Source organism: Neltuma alba, unplaced genomic scaffold, assembly GCF_004799145.2.
Source record: "Neltuma alba isolate B1F8T4 unplaced genomic scaffold, ASM479914v2 tig00005404_pilon, whole genome shotgun sequence".
Classification (NCBI taxonomy): Eukaryota; Viridiplantae; Streptophyta; class Magnoliopsida; order Fabales; family Fabaceae; genus Neltuma; species Neltuma alba.
The window spans coordinates 20,886-36,761 of record NW_021634098.1 but is presented as its reverse complement, the minus strand read 5'-3'; the positions used below and the strand labels follow the sequence as shown (position 1 = coordinate 36,761).

Sequence of the window (15,876 nt, the reverse complement as noted above, 5' to 3'; positions counted from 1 at the left end):
CCATTCTGTCATTTTCGAAATTTAAGGACCCAATGCTGACATTTCCCATATTTCCAATGACCTTTTTTGGGATTTTCCCTAATTTATTTATTTACTTTCTTTACCATTCAGCGAAAATAATAATAATAATATCTGCTCCCTTAATTCCCCTCTACGCACTCCGGGTAGTTTTTGCTCCTATATCCAAAATAATTTTCTCATTGAGTTTAATGTCACAATTTAAAATAATCTCTATAAATTTGATCAGTATGTAGCTTGAATTTGGCCAACAAAAAAAACCTAGCTCGAATGAAATTCAATTTCTTTTTTTATTTTATTATATCCATTTTCGTATATTTTCGGCCGAGAATTTGCGAGCTGAACCATTAGTTAGAATTAATTAGCATTAGGGCTGAAGATATTAACTAATCGCAATGCCGTGTTGTTTAATTTGACGGCCGAGACCTTGTAATGCTGTTTGCGAGTCTTCACATAGCACATGGCTCGTTCTATAATACCCACTTAATTACAAGAACCAGCTATTGTACCATCCTCCCTTAATAAAAAATCTATTTAACTGATTTTATTATATTGAGAAAGTCAAATAATTTAATTAATTATAAAAAATATGACATATTTTTCATAAAATATTATAATTATTTTTCTTAATATCCTTTATATCTCTCCTTCCACCTGATTATAGTTGAGAGAGCATTAATATAAGTAATTTAGAAAAAACTGATAAATATGAGAATTAAGTAATGTATTAATGAACAATTCAACTCAATAATTAAGTCCTGTATAAGGAGCAGAGGAGTATATCTCAACTAAATATGAGTGAATTAGATCCAAATAGATATTAATCACTTTTGAGTGATTAATGTTACTTTTGATTTGGCTTATTATCATTTGAAATCGAACGTGACTATAATGTTATATGATCATTTTTTTCCGAATTGATTCCTAAAGCTCATCTGATTGATTGGTAATATCGGTCGATATTGATGCCGAGAAACATATTTAGCCGAGCGCGGATATGCATGCCCCTAGAGCCATTGAAATAATTAATTAATAAAATTAAAGTTAGTTAAGCGCAGATTAATAATTAATCACGGAGAGAAAATTTTCAAGACACTCATCAAAATTTGAAAAAAATCAATGTGCCTGCTTTGACTGGTAGCTAAGTAGAGTTATGATAAAACAATTCATTTTGTTTTTCTACGAAAGACTTTAATTTAATTCAAATAAAATGGAAGAAGTTATTGAAAATTGTCATGTTATTTTTTTTTTAAAAAAAAAAAAAAGAAATTAGGATTACCCATGATTTAAAAGTAGGGCAACTAACCCATAACCCCTCGTCTACCTAGTACTCTGACTTTACTGGGACAAAAAGAACTCCACGTGCGGTATCATCACATGTTACAAACTGAAACCTTAGCTTCGAAAATACCTCTCCTGATGTCGCTACATGCTTCATAATGAAACCCACTCCCTTAGTGAGGCTGTCTAACTCCTTTGCCTGTTGAACTCACATACCACGGGTGTCACGGTAGTATTATTTTAACAGAGGCGTACTCTACATCACTGCAGGGAACAAAGATGTCAATTGTAAATGACCTGGTGTTATTGAAACTTGTAAAACGGGGTAATAGATGAAAATTCGTCTTTAACGTTTGCATCCGAGACATGAAGGCAAGCCTGGTTTAGTTTCATCATATGAACACAAACGCAGGGGCATACATAACAATTACCTTACACCTGTACGTGCGTTAATCCTGTTAGAAAGTGTTGAGAGATCTAAGTGACATACACCAGAACCCGTTACATTACATTCTTAGGAATCAAGGGAAACACATAACATGTCATTTTGATACTTTCCTAGCACATATACACGAGACTTGATCAAAACTAAATCATAAATATAGCTGCTTATGGTTTACTTACGCAGACTGAGCAATTCGACATCATCAAGCACCGGTCCACACACAAGACAAGTCATCGCTTCTCATGCTGTAGAATGTGCTCAAGAACACGATTCGTGTTCTGGTGCTACTAGCCACAAACCGAAGAACCCCACGCTTATACCCACCTTTGCCTTTGGATTGTAAGCAACTTTGATACAGTATTGCCGGCAAATGCTTCGACGCACAAAGACCCTTCACAAGAATCGCCGGCATCGATCGCCTACCGCAAAAGACACACACGTACGTACGTCTTCCCAGTGACCGTCCTCATCACTTGTGCAATAGCACCTTCTTTACCTGCCACGAGTTCCACTGCTCTTCTTCCTCTTGGAACTGAGAAATGGTCTGAGTCTATATATTTCACTGCCATCAAGGACTCCACCATCCATGCCGGAAGTGGAGGATGGTCGTCTTCAATTTTTGGTGGAATAAGCACGTCCCGTGTGGTGTTGGGGAACACATATGGCCCTTCTTCAAAATCACCATTCTTTATGATATATCCTGCAGAACGTGAATTCGACACAGTTAATTAAGTAGGAAGTTAAACGAAAAGCAGAGTGACACCCAAGCTGAGTTTAAGTGTGGGGACTACTCACTGTTAGCTAATTTTGGAGGGTTGAGAGCTGTGAGAGCAATGGAATCGATGATTGGTCCGCACGCAGGGTGGTCTTCTACTCTTATGGATGACCAAATCCACCTCAGGATACTCAGCTTGGAAAGCCCAAGCATAGGCGTCCCAACGACTGCTGCTATATAATGTTTGCATTGGAAGAACTCTTGAATCTGGAGATACTGACACGTTTAATCGTTCGTCTTGTGCGCATGTGCGTGCTACCACAAATGTGAAGGAACAGTACATTCCTTTCTCTCCTTTTTTTTTCCTCTTTTTTTTTTTGTGGACTGAAGAAACAGTACATTCCTTTCACCAAATTTAATCTTTGCTTGATGCTGACCGCATTACCCAGCATCACCAGCAGCATGTCGGCCGCCGACCACCGCCGTGCCTTTCAAATCTGATGCTCGTGGGCCAAGCTCAAAGTTTCCATTTGCCACCGATCCTGCGCTCGTGAAATCGATTTAGCTAGTTCAATCAAATTATACGTATTCGTCTCAATCACCATTGTAGTGACTCATTAAATCAAGTCCGATGGAGCTGGTAGCTAGGAAGCTAAAGAAATGAACGTGAGGCGAATAAATAACTTGAACAACATATACATGAAGAAAAAACAAAATGAGAGATATATAGTTTATGGTGCGCGTTGATGTAGGAGAAGGCAACATGGAAGGCGGTGCAAAGTAACACGGACAGAAATGCAAGGCCTTGCATGGGCTCAAAGAATCTGGAATTTCAGAAGAGAAATGAAAAGGAGAGCATGAAGGACCGAGCATATATATGCATCCCAAGATATAGAAGGAAGCACTTTGATTCTGAGCTCGATATACAGAAACTAAACATGACATTATTGTTTTTGTGTATACTCCCTCCGTTCCTTATTATAAGATCCTTTTAACTAAATTATATGGTTTAAGAAAACAATTAAACTTAGTTAAAAGTAATTAATATGTAACCAATACAGTTTTTTTTTAAAAATATATCCCTATATATAAATGGATAAATATGAAAGAGTAATAGTAAGATAAAGAGAATATATTAAATGCATTAAATTAAGAATAAAATAGATAATAATATATTAAATGTTCAGATAAACTCAAATAGAATCTTATAAAAAAGAATAGATCCATTTAAAAAATTGAATCTTATAATAAGAGACCGAGGGAGTATAGGATTAGTACGGTTTTCATTCTCTTGCTCATTAATCTTGAGTGTTTTCTGGTGTAGGTGGATGCCAAATGTTCATCCCGAGGTTCGCCCCAAGCTGAAGTTCCGGAAGTCGCCTTGGCATAAATTAAAGGGTGCTATGGTCATTTAGCGGAGCAATATTCATGTATTTTCCTTGGACAATAGGGAGGTGAGCAATTAATTGCATATTAAGAGGGTGGTAATGCTGGATTTTTGAGAAGACGAGAGGCGATATAGACCTTGTTTATGTTGCCTGTGAGAGCCCAGAGCACGTGGCTCATTTAATTATCAGAACAACGGAAGAGGAAGATGATCATGACGAACAGTTGACCGCCACCTGCAAAATCATTTCGTATACATTAAAGATAGGGGGGGAAAAAAGGAAAGCAGTTTCCATGGAATTATCATTTGCATCATTGTAGGAAAGGATTCATCAGGGCCTCGCCATGCACCTTCATGACCGGCCATATTCTAAATTGATGATTCTTAATAATCACAAACATGGTAATTCATGCGAGATGACGATATCCATATAAATTTTCTTGGAGGGTTAGTCTTAATGTTTGACCATAAGTAAGGAGAGCAAGCATGTGGGGGTGGCTAGGTGCTGAAGGGTCAACAAACGATGCACAAGAAATCACAACCCATGCGCACACATTACTTACTTGAGAGGATTGTGGAATTCAAGGAACGAGTTTCAGCTGCCTGGAGTTTCTACTCGCACTGATTCGCTGCATTGAAGCAGTTACCTTGTCTAACGAAGGTTGCCAGGAAAATCATAAGCCGCTGGCTCATACTGTTTAGGAAATCACGCAATGGATCAGATTCGGCTGGCATTGGATTGAGCATTGATTTTAATATGTTCTTTTAGTGAGTCTAAATATAGTGTCGCTGGTTGCTGCTCTCTCCTGTGGCATTCTGTTATGTTCTTATCCAAAATTGGTTCATCATGCCTGGGGGTCGACACTTGGTGTCTCGCATCTTCCTCTCTCCTCAAATAGCGCCCCTGGTTGGCCTGTTATGAAATCCATTGTATTTGTGAGCTTTCATGTGAACCTCTTGGGAATCCAAAACCTCAACAATGAAAGGCCTACACTCACTTTAAAATTTGCGAATGAACTAGGTTCAGCCCAAGACGTTGATCTATTTAATGTCTGTTTGTCGTAACATATAGTTCAAAAGGAGGAGAACGTATAGGGAATGAGCTGATTTCTCACACTACGAGGAATCAAGATTTAAATCTTTAAGAAAAATATTCACATTTAGTGCTCATGGCACTTAAGATGAGACGATGAGTAGAACCTCTTCCTTTTTTTGGCTCTTGGGAATGATCTCTATTTTGTTTTCCATTTATTTGGGCACACCAATTACACAGTCATGAAGCAACGGATTACATTATACATACTGCACACTTCTATTTTCCATAACATTGAAATCACACCAGAACATCTTCTTTTTCTCTTGGAAATTAACAATATGCAATCATTTTCCTAACATGAAGGGGTTTGGGAGATTATGGGGAACTGGCATATAATTTTAACTCATAATCAGCTTACACTGGCTTCACACCCCGGTTGATTCGCTATGGTTTACGAAGACTGAGCAACTTGACATCATCAACCACAGGTCCACACAGCGAAGAGAAGTCATCACTTCTCATGGTGTAGAACGTGCTCAGGAACATAATGCGTGTTCTCGTGCTTACAGCCACAAACTTGAGAACAGCACGCTTATACCCGCCTTTGCCTTTGGATTCATAAGGCACTTTAACAGTGTCTTTGCCTGCGTATGCTTCCACAATCATCGACCCTTCACAGGCATTATTGGCGTCTCCCACCGCAAATGACAGAACGTACGTCTTCCCTGGTATGGTCCTCACCACTTGCGCTATCGCACTCTCTTTCCCCGCCACAAGCTCCACCGCTCTCCTCCCTTGTGGGACTGAGAAATGCTCTAAATCTATGTACTTCACCGCCTTCAATGACTCCACCATCCACCCCGGCAGTGGGGAGTGGTCGTCTTCGATGTTTGGTGGGATCAACACGCCCGATGTTGAGTTCGGGAACACATATGGCCCTTCTTCAAAATCACCGTTCTTCAGTATGTTCTCTGCATAATAATGTCATATCCAAAACATATCACATCAAACACTGCGTATATTAATGCGCATAATGATGAAGAAGCCGTGAAGATGAGCTTACTATTGGTGGGTTTCGGTGGATAGAGAGATTTGAGAGCGACAGAATCAATGAGTGGTCCGCAAGCAGGGTCTTCTTCAACACCAGGGTTATGAATGACCAAGTCTACCTCAGAGTACTCAGCTTGAAAAGCCCAGGCATAGGCGTCAAAAGCATTGCTGCTATAAAGCGTTTGCATTGGTAAAACTCCAGAATCTGGAGACACCGACACGTTTAATCGTTCGTCTTGTGCGCATGTGCGAGCTGCCACAAATGTGATGGAATAGTACATTCCTTTCACCACCTTTATTCTTTGCTTTATGGAGGCTTCGTTGCCCAACCTAACAGCATAAGCTCCTTCTGGTACAACCAGCAACATGTCCCCTTGTTTTTGACCTGATCTTATGTATTCTACGTATCCTGAGATCTCCCACTCCGGTATGGCGTTCCTGCCGCCAATCACCACCGTGCCTTTCATGTCCGATGGCTTTGGGCCCAGCTCAAAATTCCCATTTGCCAATAATCCTGCATCAACAATGAAGTTGATTTAGTTGAACCGATGGAATGCATGTACTCAAAACTTTCAGTCTCTTTTAAGAGAAATCTTGAACATTTTTCTAATTGAGGGAAACCGACTTCCATATTTTTTGTGATGTCAGTTGGACAGGGGCGCCTCAGAGTTTGGCCTGGCTATTTAAAATATCAAATAAGCAATACAGGGCCATGTGGATTTACAGGGCACCCTGCACCACTCTGCATACTGCTAATGTGGTCCCAAGAAAATATTTTATGTCTGGGACATTGAGGTTGCCATCAGATAGGCATTCGAGCTGAGCTCAAATTATGATTGAACGTTTAGCAAGAACGGCTTGCTCAAAAGATGCATATCCCGGGAAGGAAATAACTGGAGTGAGCCTCGGAAATTAGAAAACGACGATAGAGACACATGTTGGTCACCCTATTCACGCTTTGAAAGGAAATCGATTCTATGAAAACTTTCCAGAAATATGGCTAAGTTGTCGAAATGAAAGCTGTCAAAAGAAAAGTCGTGAAGCCAGAAGGCAGGTGCAGAAACGATGAGAAAAAAAATAGTAACAAACAACAGTTGATCTGTGAAGGTAGAAAAGAAAAACGCCATGAGAGATCAAGCGAGAACAAAAGAGAAAACGCTGCCAGAGGTAGTGAAGAAAGATGAAAACTTGAGCCTATAATACAGTGCACTGAAAGAGTGGAGCTTTCTGGTTTAAAAAGAAAAAGAAAAAGAAAGGAGTGGAGCTCACCGTCGGTGATGGAGAAGGCGACATGGAAGGCGGCGAAGAATAGCACCGACAGAAATGCAGCAGCGGGCATGTTAGCTGAGACCAGAGGGAGCCTGCAATTTCAGAGTCAGAGAGGAGAAAGAGCTAGAAGGGACGTAGGAGGAGCAGCGGGCTGAACAGGGGTATATATGGATGGCACCTTAGGAGAAGGCACTGGGGTTTCAAGCGAAATAGCAAAATTGCCACTGCTGTGTTTGGGTGAAGATTTTAGAGCAGAGCAGGTGATGAGAGTAAAATGAGCAACGAGAACTTGCTTAGTTGCTTTTTTCGAGTGTGAGGGTCACCAAAGCACATGGTTCATTTAATTGAATGTTAGATGACTCGTACTTGACTACCCCACTTTACAATATTGTATATATATTCAAAAGAACGAAAAGTAGAATACTTGATGCGAAAAGAGATCCAGCACATTCACCCAGAAACACTAGAGAGAGAGAGTATTTTCACTTCACCTATTTACTCTGGTCTGGTGATAATAATTCTACATTTGATGTATATTTTATAATTTTGAAGCTGGGAACGACCCGACTTCAGCTCAATCACCAAAAGTAATCAAAAGAGATGAGCATGTGGCAGAGGAAAGAAGCCAGGCGGAACATGGCGCCGGTATTGTTTATGGAGTAAAATAGGGTATTCTGGTTATTAACATTGGAGATCCATCGTAATGACCAGAGAATGTGTGTTTCGGTCGCCGTCGTCGTCGTCGTTATTAGGCATTGAATTATTATATTTGTGGAACTAAAGAGGTCGTAAAAACATATCACGAGGAAGCTGGGCTCCAGTGGGACCCACCCCAATGGCTAGGGCGGCCCTTTCCGATTCAGATATGGATACACCACAGATCTGCTTTTATTCCGCACTACAGAGTAAAACTATGTCATTAAAAAAACAAAGTACTTAAATCAAAACGGATTAGAACGTTCCTTATTACATACTACCTCCATCCTAAATATAACAACTATTTAACTAATTTGAGTAAATTAAAAAAATAAATTAAGTTAATTATTTATAATAAATAGATATTGTCTTTTTTAAAATATCCTCGCTAATCAAGTGTATTAATTAAAACTATTATTACTAGAAATATTATTTTGAGAAAAAATAAATAAATATAAAAGACAAAGTGGATTTGGGTCTTATATTTCGAACCAAAATAAAAATTAAACAATGTTTTATATTAAGGACCAGAGATAGTATTAAGGCATTGCGTAGTTTTTTTTTTTTTTAAATACAGTCATTCAGAATAAGTTCTATACATTAATGTTAAACTAAATTATCATTTTAAGTGGATAAAAGAAATATAATTTGTGAGGTGAATAAGGATTGGCTGCATGGACAATCCACGTGTGGGCTCTTTTTAGGGCCTACACATGAGAGTGGGCCTTCTCTTCTGTTAGGCCTCATCCTCAACAGCCGCACGTCGCCTCGTCGCCCCACTCCCCGGAGTTTTGATTATTGTTTATCACACTTAACATTTAAAATGATACTAGTTAGAGTCCAATAAATCTATCTCGGCGATGTACTAAAAGAAAAGTTCAGTAAATGTAGACTTGGAAGTAGCATAACAGCAAGCGAGAGAGGAGTGGAAGGAGTCAACGGAAGAGAGGCTGGTTGACTGATTTATTGGAAGGTGAAATAAAAGGCACCACATGCGAAGGAGAAAGAATAGACACAGGCGAGTGCAGATTTTGGGAAGAAATTTATTGTAGGAATTGGATGACAGCACTAGGCTTCTCATCAAACCATGCTTATTAACCAAACAATCCGTAAATTTTTAATATAAAAACTAGATAATAAATTTAAAAATATTGAGATTTTTTATTACCAGCCAAGAAATTGAGGTTTACCTATTACTATATATTGTGTTGTTATAGCAGTAGGCGAACCCCAATTTTTAGATGTGTTTGGATAAAAATAAAATCATGGTTTCATATGTGTTTTTACGGTATACGAAGTAAATATGTGAAGGAGTTTGTCTCGATTTGTAAAAAAAGTACTTCTGAAAAATGATTTTGGGATTATCCAAACACCCTCTATATCAGCATATTAATCTATTATACTTTATCAGATAAAAAGCGATATTTAGGATGATCATTTTATACACACACATATATAATACATCTCAGTTTTTAGAGTTTAGTATAAATCGAGTATACAATGATTTGAATAATATTTATAGAAGTGATTCTATGCTACCCACCAGGCAGATTCTCGCATCAAAAATAAAATTTTAAATACTGTCAATTTTTGTTAAATGCGAGTGAATTTTTTACCAATTATATCCATATTTATTTCACGACAAGAGACTCATATTCTAGTTAAAGTTCCATGAGAACAGAAGTAGCAGCGGCCATATATTTGGATGTAAATAAAGTGGAAAAGCAGAATCAGGAAATGAAGTGGAGGATGGGGTGCCAGGTTATGACAAAGACACACCAACGGATGCCAATTGCATAATTGGGGCAAAAATCATAATTCAACAGCTCCAAAATTTCCACGTAGGCATGCATTTAAGGAAGCTGTCTCCTCAGTGATGACAAGGATCATGCATCTTAATTCTTAAGTTCAGCTCATTTCCAGAAGGCCAAAAGCAAAATAATAATAATAAATAAAAAGTGCTTTTGGAAACCTCTTCTCACTTCCCCATCGCCTCTGACCCAAATAATCAAAGTTCAAGGTAGGCTCTCCATTGTCCACTTGCCAAGCTTCTTCCTGATATGACGTCCAACCAGTTATGCTTATACCCTCTTCTTTGCTTCTTCTTTCATTTGTATTTGTACTTACCTTTCGTCCCTCATGATCTTCTTCAGTAATAATGAGGTTCTCACAAGCCAAGAACAGGCCTCTCGTGGGTTCACATGCAATGTTCAGTGGACAGAATTTCATGGCGATGTTCTCCAAACAAATAGCCAGAGATATCTATTTTATATTTTTACTGATCTAATTGACTCAAATCCACTGCGGTCACAAACATTTGAACAGTATAGTTATTTTGTCTCATTTTAGTTAAGAATTCAGAACTCCACACCCACGGTGGAGGAAAGGACAGCTGAATTATACAGACACCGACACAAAGATTCGGCAATTTTGATGAGGCCGATGAGGATCCTTATCATTATTCACTGAATCTCACGCATCATTGACTGGCCCGTCCATATCAAGCAGGAAAAAGGGTCATGTAATTTCAAGCTACATACACACAAATTGGTGGTTCTATTTATTTCTCCAGCTTAATGACATAGCCAGGTTACCCATCTCATGAATTTATAGCCCACCAGAGAGAAGGAAGGTGAAGGATGAAGGAATTATAAAGAAAAGCTGTCTCTTTCATTCTTCGCTCTAACTAACGACACTCCCACATGATTCCCTGGCTTCTTAAACCAAACATGGTCATAGATTCTTCTGGACCATGGCATTTTGCTAACACTAGCTCACTGAAGCAAACGAATTTGATTTTGGTTACCTATAAAATGATTGATTGGTTGATCCGAGTTTTAGTTTTACTGGTTTAAGACCCAGACAAAGTGAAATAGCTGATCCCCCGGTGTTTGGTCATGACTTGATTTGTGAAAGTAAAATTTGCTCTCACCACGGAGCCAAATCACAGCCTTACTAGCTAGTTTTATCAACCACTGGGCGTACAGACGACAGGTAATGATTTTCCAACAGCTTGAATGTTACCAAATGCACTTAAATTGGAGTTTAAAAGATTGTCCATGTTGGTGTTGGAGTGAGAAAACATGGTGCCTGGTGCTCTGCTCTCTGCAAAAACAGGGGACGCCAAATAAATAATCCATCCAGTCAACTTCAATCATAAATTCATATTGCTGTGCGAGCGGGAGAGACGAATAAACCATAAAAATAAAACTGTGGTAAGTACCTCTTTGAAATTGTTTCCAAGAGTACCTCCTGAGTCGCCTTATAATTAAAATGAGATGAGATGCCATGTCCCAAAAGTCAGCATCAGTAGGGTGGCAAGTATCCAGTCTTGGTCAAAAAAAAAAAAAAAAGGGTGGCAAGTATCCAGGATTTATTAAGAAATGCTCCCTCTGACCTATAACATAAAGACGTTGGTTTAAAAAAAAAAAATTGTGGTATGAAATATAGCATGTTTTTAGGATAATTAATATGATTTTTCTACCTTCACCGCTAATAAATACTATATGTGTGTGAGAGAGAGAAAAATATGAGAGATGATAAAAATATAACATAAGAGACAACTTTATCATTTTTTAAAAATAAAATAAATTTTTCTATCTTTTTATGATAAATTTAGGCCCTGTTTGGCAGAACGGTGAAAATCCCCCATAAGTGCATTTTACGCAAGCCGAAACAAAACTTCTTACATTATTTCGTAAATTTATAAATCACTATTGAAAAGCTACTTATAAATTGTTCCAAACAAACCCATAATATCTTTTTTTTTTTGGCACGTGAGAAAAGTTAATCAATTTATATTGGACCGGGGGTAGCATCTTGTTCAGTCAAACGAGCTAATTGGAATTATCTCAATTTAAGCATTTGAAGAACTAGTTTCAAGTGAGTTTTGTCTCTTTTTTATCCTCAATCAAGGTGATTAATTAGTGAAATAATCAGTTAGGTTCCACTCTCTTATTACTATATTTAATCATTGCTCCCATTTATGAAAATTTCTTTGAGCATATGCATTTGGCAATTAATAGGCAAAGCAGTATACTTTATTGTAAATGTTATCATATAGTGTGTGTATTGATGTGCGGGAATCCCTGGATTTTCCCCTGGAACTTCTCTAATTCATGAGTGCTTATTTTCTATGCTGACGTGGAGGAGATGCGTTCGCCTGAAAACGGTACACGTGTGACAGAGTGCTTAGGAAAATCAAGAGATGAATGGAATAGGTAAAATGGAATGCGGAACAAAAACATTCCTAACGCATGTTTGTATTTAAAAGAAAAAGTAACACCTTTTCTCAGTCATTTAATTAAAATTAGAAACTCAATCTCGTGGAGATAGCTGGCCAGCATAAAGTAGCTCTTGAGTTGTTTACATGGAAATCAAACTATAATTTAAAAAGTGATTTTACAATATATAAAATAAGTATGTAAAAAAAAATTTTGTGTTAACTTACATAAAAAGTACTTTTAATTGCTTTAGGAGTAACCAATCACCCCTTTATTTTAAACTGAGAAAAACTAAGTTTATAATTTTCAACCAAAATAAACACAGTATCAATTAAAAGATAGACTGTAAGAGTGTTTGGGTAACTAAAAATTACTTTTAAAAAGTATTTTTTTATCAATCAAAATAATTTTTTTTATATATTTAGTTTGTATATCATAAAGTTATTTTTAAAACATATAGAGATAAGATAGAAATATGAAATTAAATTAAAAAAAAATATATATATATATATAAAAGAAAGGGCCCTTTTCGATTGGGGAGAAACGACTATGGTTTGGTACTCATCCAAACACCTATTATATTTAACACAGACCTTATATTTGACAAGCTTAGTTGTGCTAATATTATTTCAAAAAAATTAATTTTTTCCCAGCGAGAATAAAGAGAAAATAAAGGAAAATAGACTACCTTTGAAATTGAGCATCTTGAAAATGGATTAGCCAAATAAGTGGTGGAGGTGGCGGAGGGGGGATTGTAAACCACAGACTAATTAAAAAAGGGTATTTGATGATTAAAAGAAGAACTGATTCTAAAGGGCAATTTCATCGATGTACAATTAGATTGGATTATAAATATAAATCATGTCGTCCTAATTTGCCTTTTCTTCTTCAAAGCGATTCTCCAATACGGATGCTCATCGAATCCATCCACATCCCGCACAGTTTTCACTACCCTATTCCATTTACCAACCCATTAGGGCTCTTACTATTACTAGCTTTCATTCAGTGAATTTAGAAAATGATTAATACATGAATATCAATATATTAGCCCTGACCCGACTAATTTGGAAAGATTAATTAAGTTTTGATTTACTTATAAATTAGTATATTATCTAATAATGCACATAAATATTTAAAGAGATCATGTCATATATATTATAATTGAGTAATTTAGTAATATTTTTAATCTTTTTAAATTAGTCAATTAATCTTATATTAAGTATCACAGTGTTAACTCAGTGTAAAAAATTCATAATGATGTATCTTCTTTTTTTTGGGCTACAAGAGAGCAGGATCGAACCCGCAACGCACACCCTCCACACACACACATACCACTCGGCCAAACGGCCAGTGGTAATGATATGTCCTTTTTATAAGTCATAATAATATGTATAGTATAATGTACTCCAGAAAAGAAACATGAATTCCACCTGCAGTGTATCATGAAGCTTCATATTACCTCCGGTCCTAATTATAAAAACTAGTTGATTAATTTGAGTAGATTAAAAAATAAATTAAGTTAGTTATTTATAGTAAATATGTATTGTCTTTCCTAAAATATTCTTACGAATTAAATATATCAACTAAAACTACCACTGTTAGAATGACTACTTTGGAAAAAAAATACATATATAAATAGGAGAGACAAAATAGATTAGAGTCTTATATTTAGAACTAAAATAGAAGCTAAACAAAATTTTATATTAAGAATCAGAGGTAGTATTTCATAATTTAAATCACCTTTTTTCATAATTTTTTATAGAAGCTAAACAAAATGGAGAATCCTTGCATAGACTAACATAAACATGATTAACCAAAACTTATCAAATTTCACCGAAAGAAAATATATTTCTCATTTCTTCTAAATATAATAGTTTGATGAATAATTCATAAGGATTAAAAAATTGGGTAATTAGTTTAGTAAGATACGTGTGTAAATTTTCTCCAAATATCCTTATAGAAAACTCCTATTTGAGAGATAAATTGTATTTTTTTTCCTAGAAAAAGAAATCTGAAGACTTATGTTTAAAATTAAAAAAAATTATTAGACAACTCCTACATTTTTAGTGGTAATATCGACAGACGTATAATAAATTATATTATTTTCATTAGGTTACATAAAATAGCTTATTCTTATAAAGCATGTCTAACCTGGTCTTACTAAATAGAAAGGGCGTGGAGGCAGGGGAAAAAATATAAAATACGATAAAAATTATTTATGCAATTTAATTAAATAAGACCAGCAAATATAATAGATGTTATTAAATATAATATTGACAGGTTATATTATTCTTGATTCTTGACAGGGTTATAGCATCAGTCAAATCGATCATTGTGAAAACTGAAAAGCTAATTAAAGAGTGGATGCCGATGAAAGGGCGGATTATTAATATATAGTACTCCTCCGCTCCTTAATATAAGACCTATTTAACTAATTTGATTAGATTAAGAAAGTTAGGTAAGTTAGTTAATTATAAAAAAAAGTGACACATTTTTCCTAAAATACCATAATCATCTTTCTTAATACTCCCTCTCCCTCTTTTACTTGATTATGGTTGAGGGAGTCTTCATAGGAGTAATTTAGAGAAAATTGATAAATATGAGAAAGGGGTCTTATATTTAGGACCAAAACCAACTCAAGAATTAGGTCATATATGAAGGACCGGAGTATTTAATATTGGAAAAATAATAACATGACAATGCTCTTATAAACTATTTCATCACTATTACATAAATTTTAATTTAATTAATTATGTTTATTGGCCAAAAGGATTAGATTAACAATATTTATATTCAATGAATTGAATATAAAAAATAAAAAATAAAAACGTAGACAAATAATATAGTGACGTATAGATTTTGTAGCTAGCCGAAAAAGGAGAAAATTTTGTTGAAGAAGAAAAACCTTCTGGCCGAGAAACGAGGAAATTTGAATTAATTAATATTTTCATCTCACAGAAAAGCTTTTCATTTGATTATAATCTTATTTTAACTCAGTTTCATGGGTCATTTCCAGATTTATTAATTGAAGCGTGCCATTAAAATTAAGGGGATAGCATTATTGTGAGAACTTTTTTATTGCAAACAATAGTTCACCACAGTTTCTTTTTTTGCCAGCAAATAGTTCACCACAGTTTTAATTCATAGACCTAATTACAAGCTCTCGTAATTTCTTTTTCTTTTTTTTTCCCAAATAACTTCTCGTAATTTCTTTATTGATATATTTGCAATAAAAATAATACACGATTAATTTTCTAATATATAAACAAATAAGCATATTGAATAATAAACTAACTATGTGAAAGGATATTTGAAGACTTAAACTTCGCCATAATTAAGATAAAAGATTCTAGAAAAGGAATTATTTTCAAGGATAACAAACCACTATCATGATCATCAATATATCGATATCAACACTAATATGTCATTAATATAAGGAAAAACAAGTAACATTATTTATTAGTTATCATTAAAATCCAAGAAACCACTAAAAATTTTTGAAATTCAAGTTATTAATTTCGTTATAAGATATTAAAGCATAATAATTTTTTATTTACAGGATAGTTATAAATTCTAAAATTATTTGATATTTAGCACTATATAAGAGCTAACTATTTACTGTTTGTTATTATTTGGTGAATTATTTTTTATTTTTATTTTTATACTATCATTCTATATAAATAAATTAAAAAAATGATAACTAGCAGTATTTATTAATGCAAAATACAATTTTCAAGGTTTAAGGTCACACAAAAG

The 15,876-nt window shown here is 35.4% G+C and overlaps 1 protein-coding gene and 1 pseudogene across 1 annotated transcript; both read right to left on the bottom strand.

Moving 5' to 3' along the window:
- Positions 1–1,915: 1,915 nt before the first annotated feature.
- Positions 1,916–2,802, bottom strand: LOC114747691 (uncharacterized; annotated as a pseudogene).
- A 2,270-nt stretch (positions 2,803–5,072) lies between these two features.
- Positions 5,073–7,338, bottom strand: LOC114747689 (uncharacterized). Its single transcript, XM_028936036.1, has 3 exons — positions 7,202–7,338; positions 5,946–6,446; positions 5,073–5,853 (listed from the first exon to the last, which is right to left on the bottom strand). Exons 1-3 carry the CDS (start codon positions 7,269–7,271, stop codon positions 5,327–5,329), a joined length of 1,098 nt encoding a protein of 365 aa, XP_028791869.1. The 5' UTR covers positions 7,272–7,338; the 3' UTR covers positions 5,073–5,326.
- Between the last annotated feature and the right edge of the window lie 8,538 nt (positions 7,339–15,876).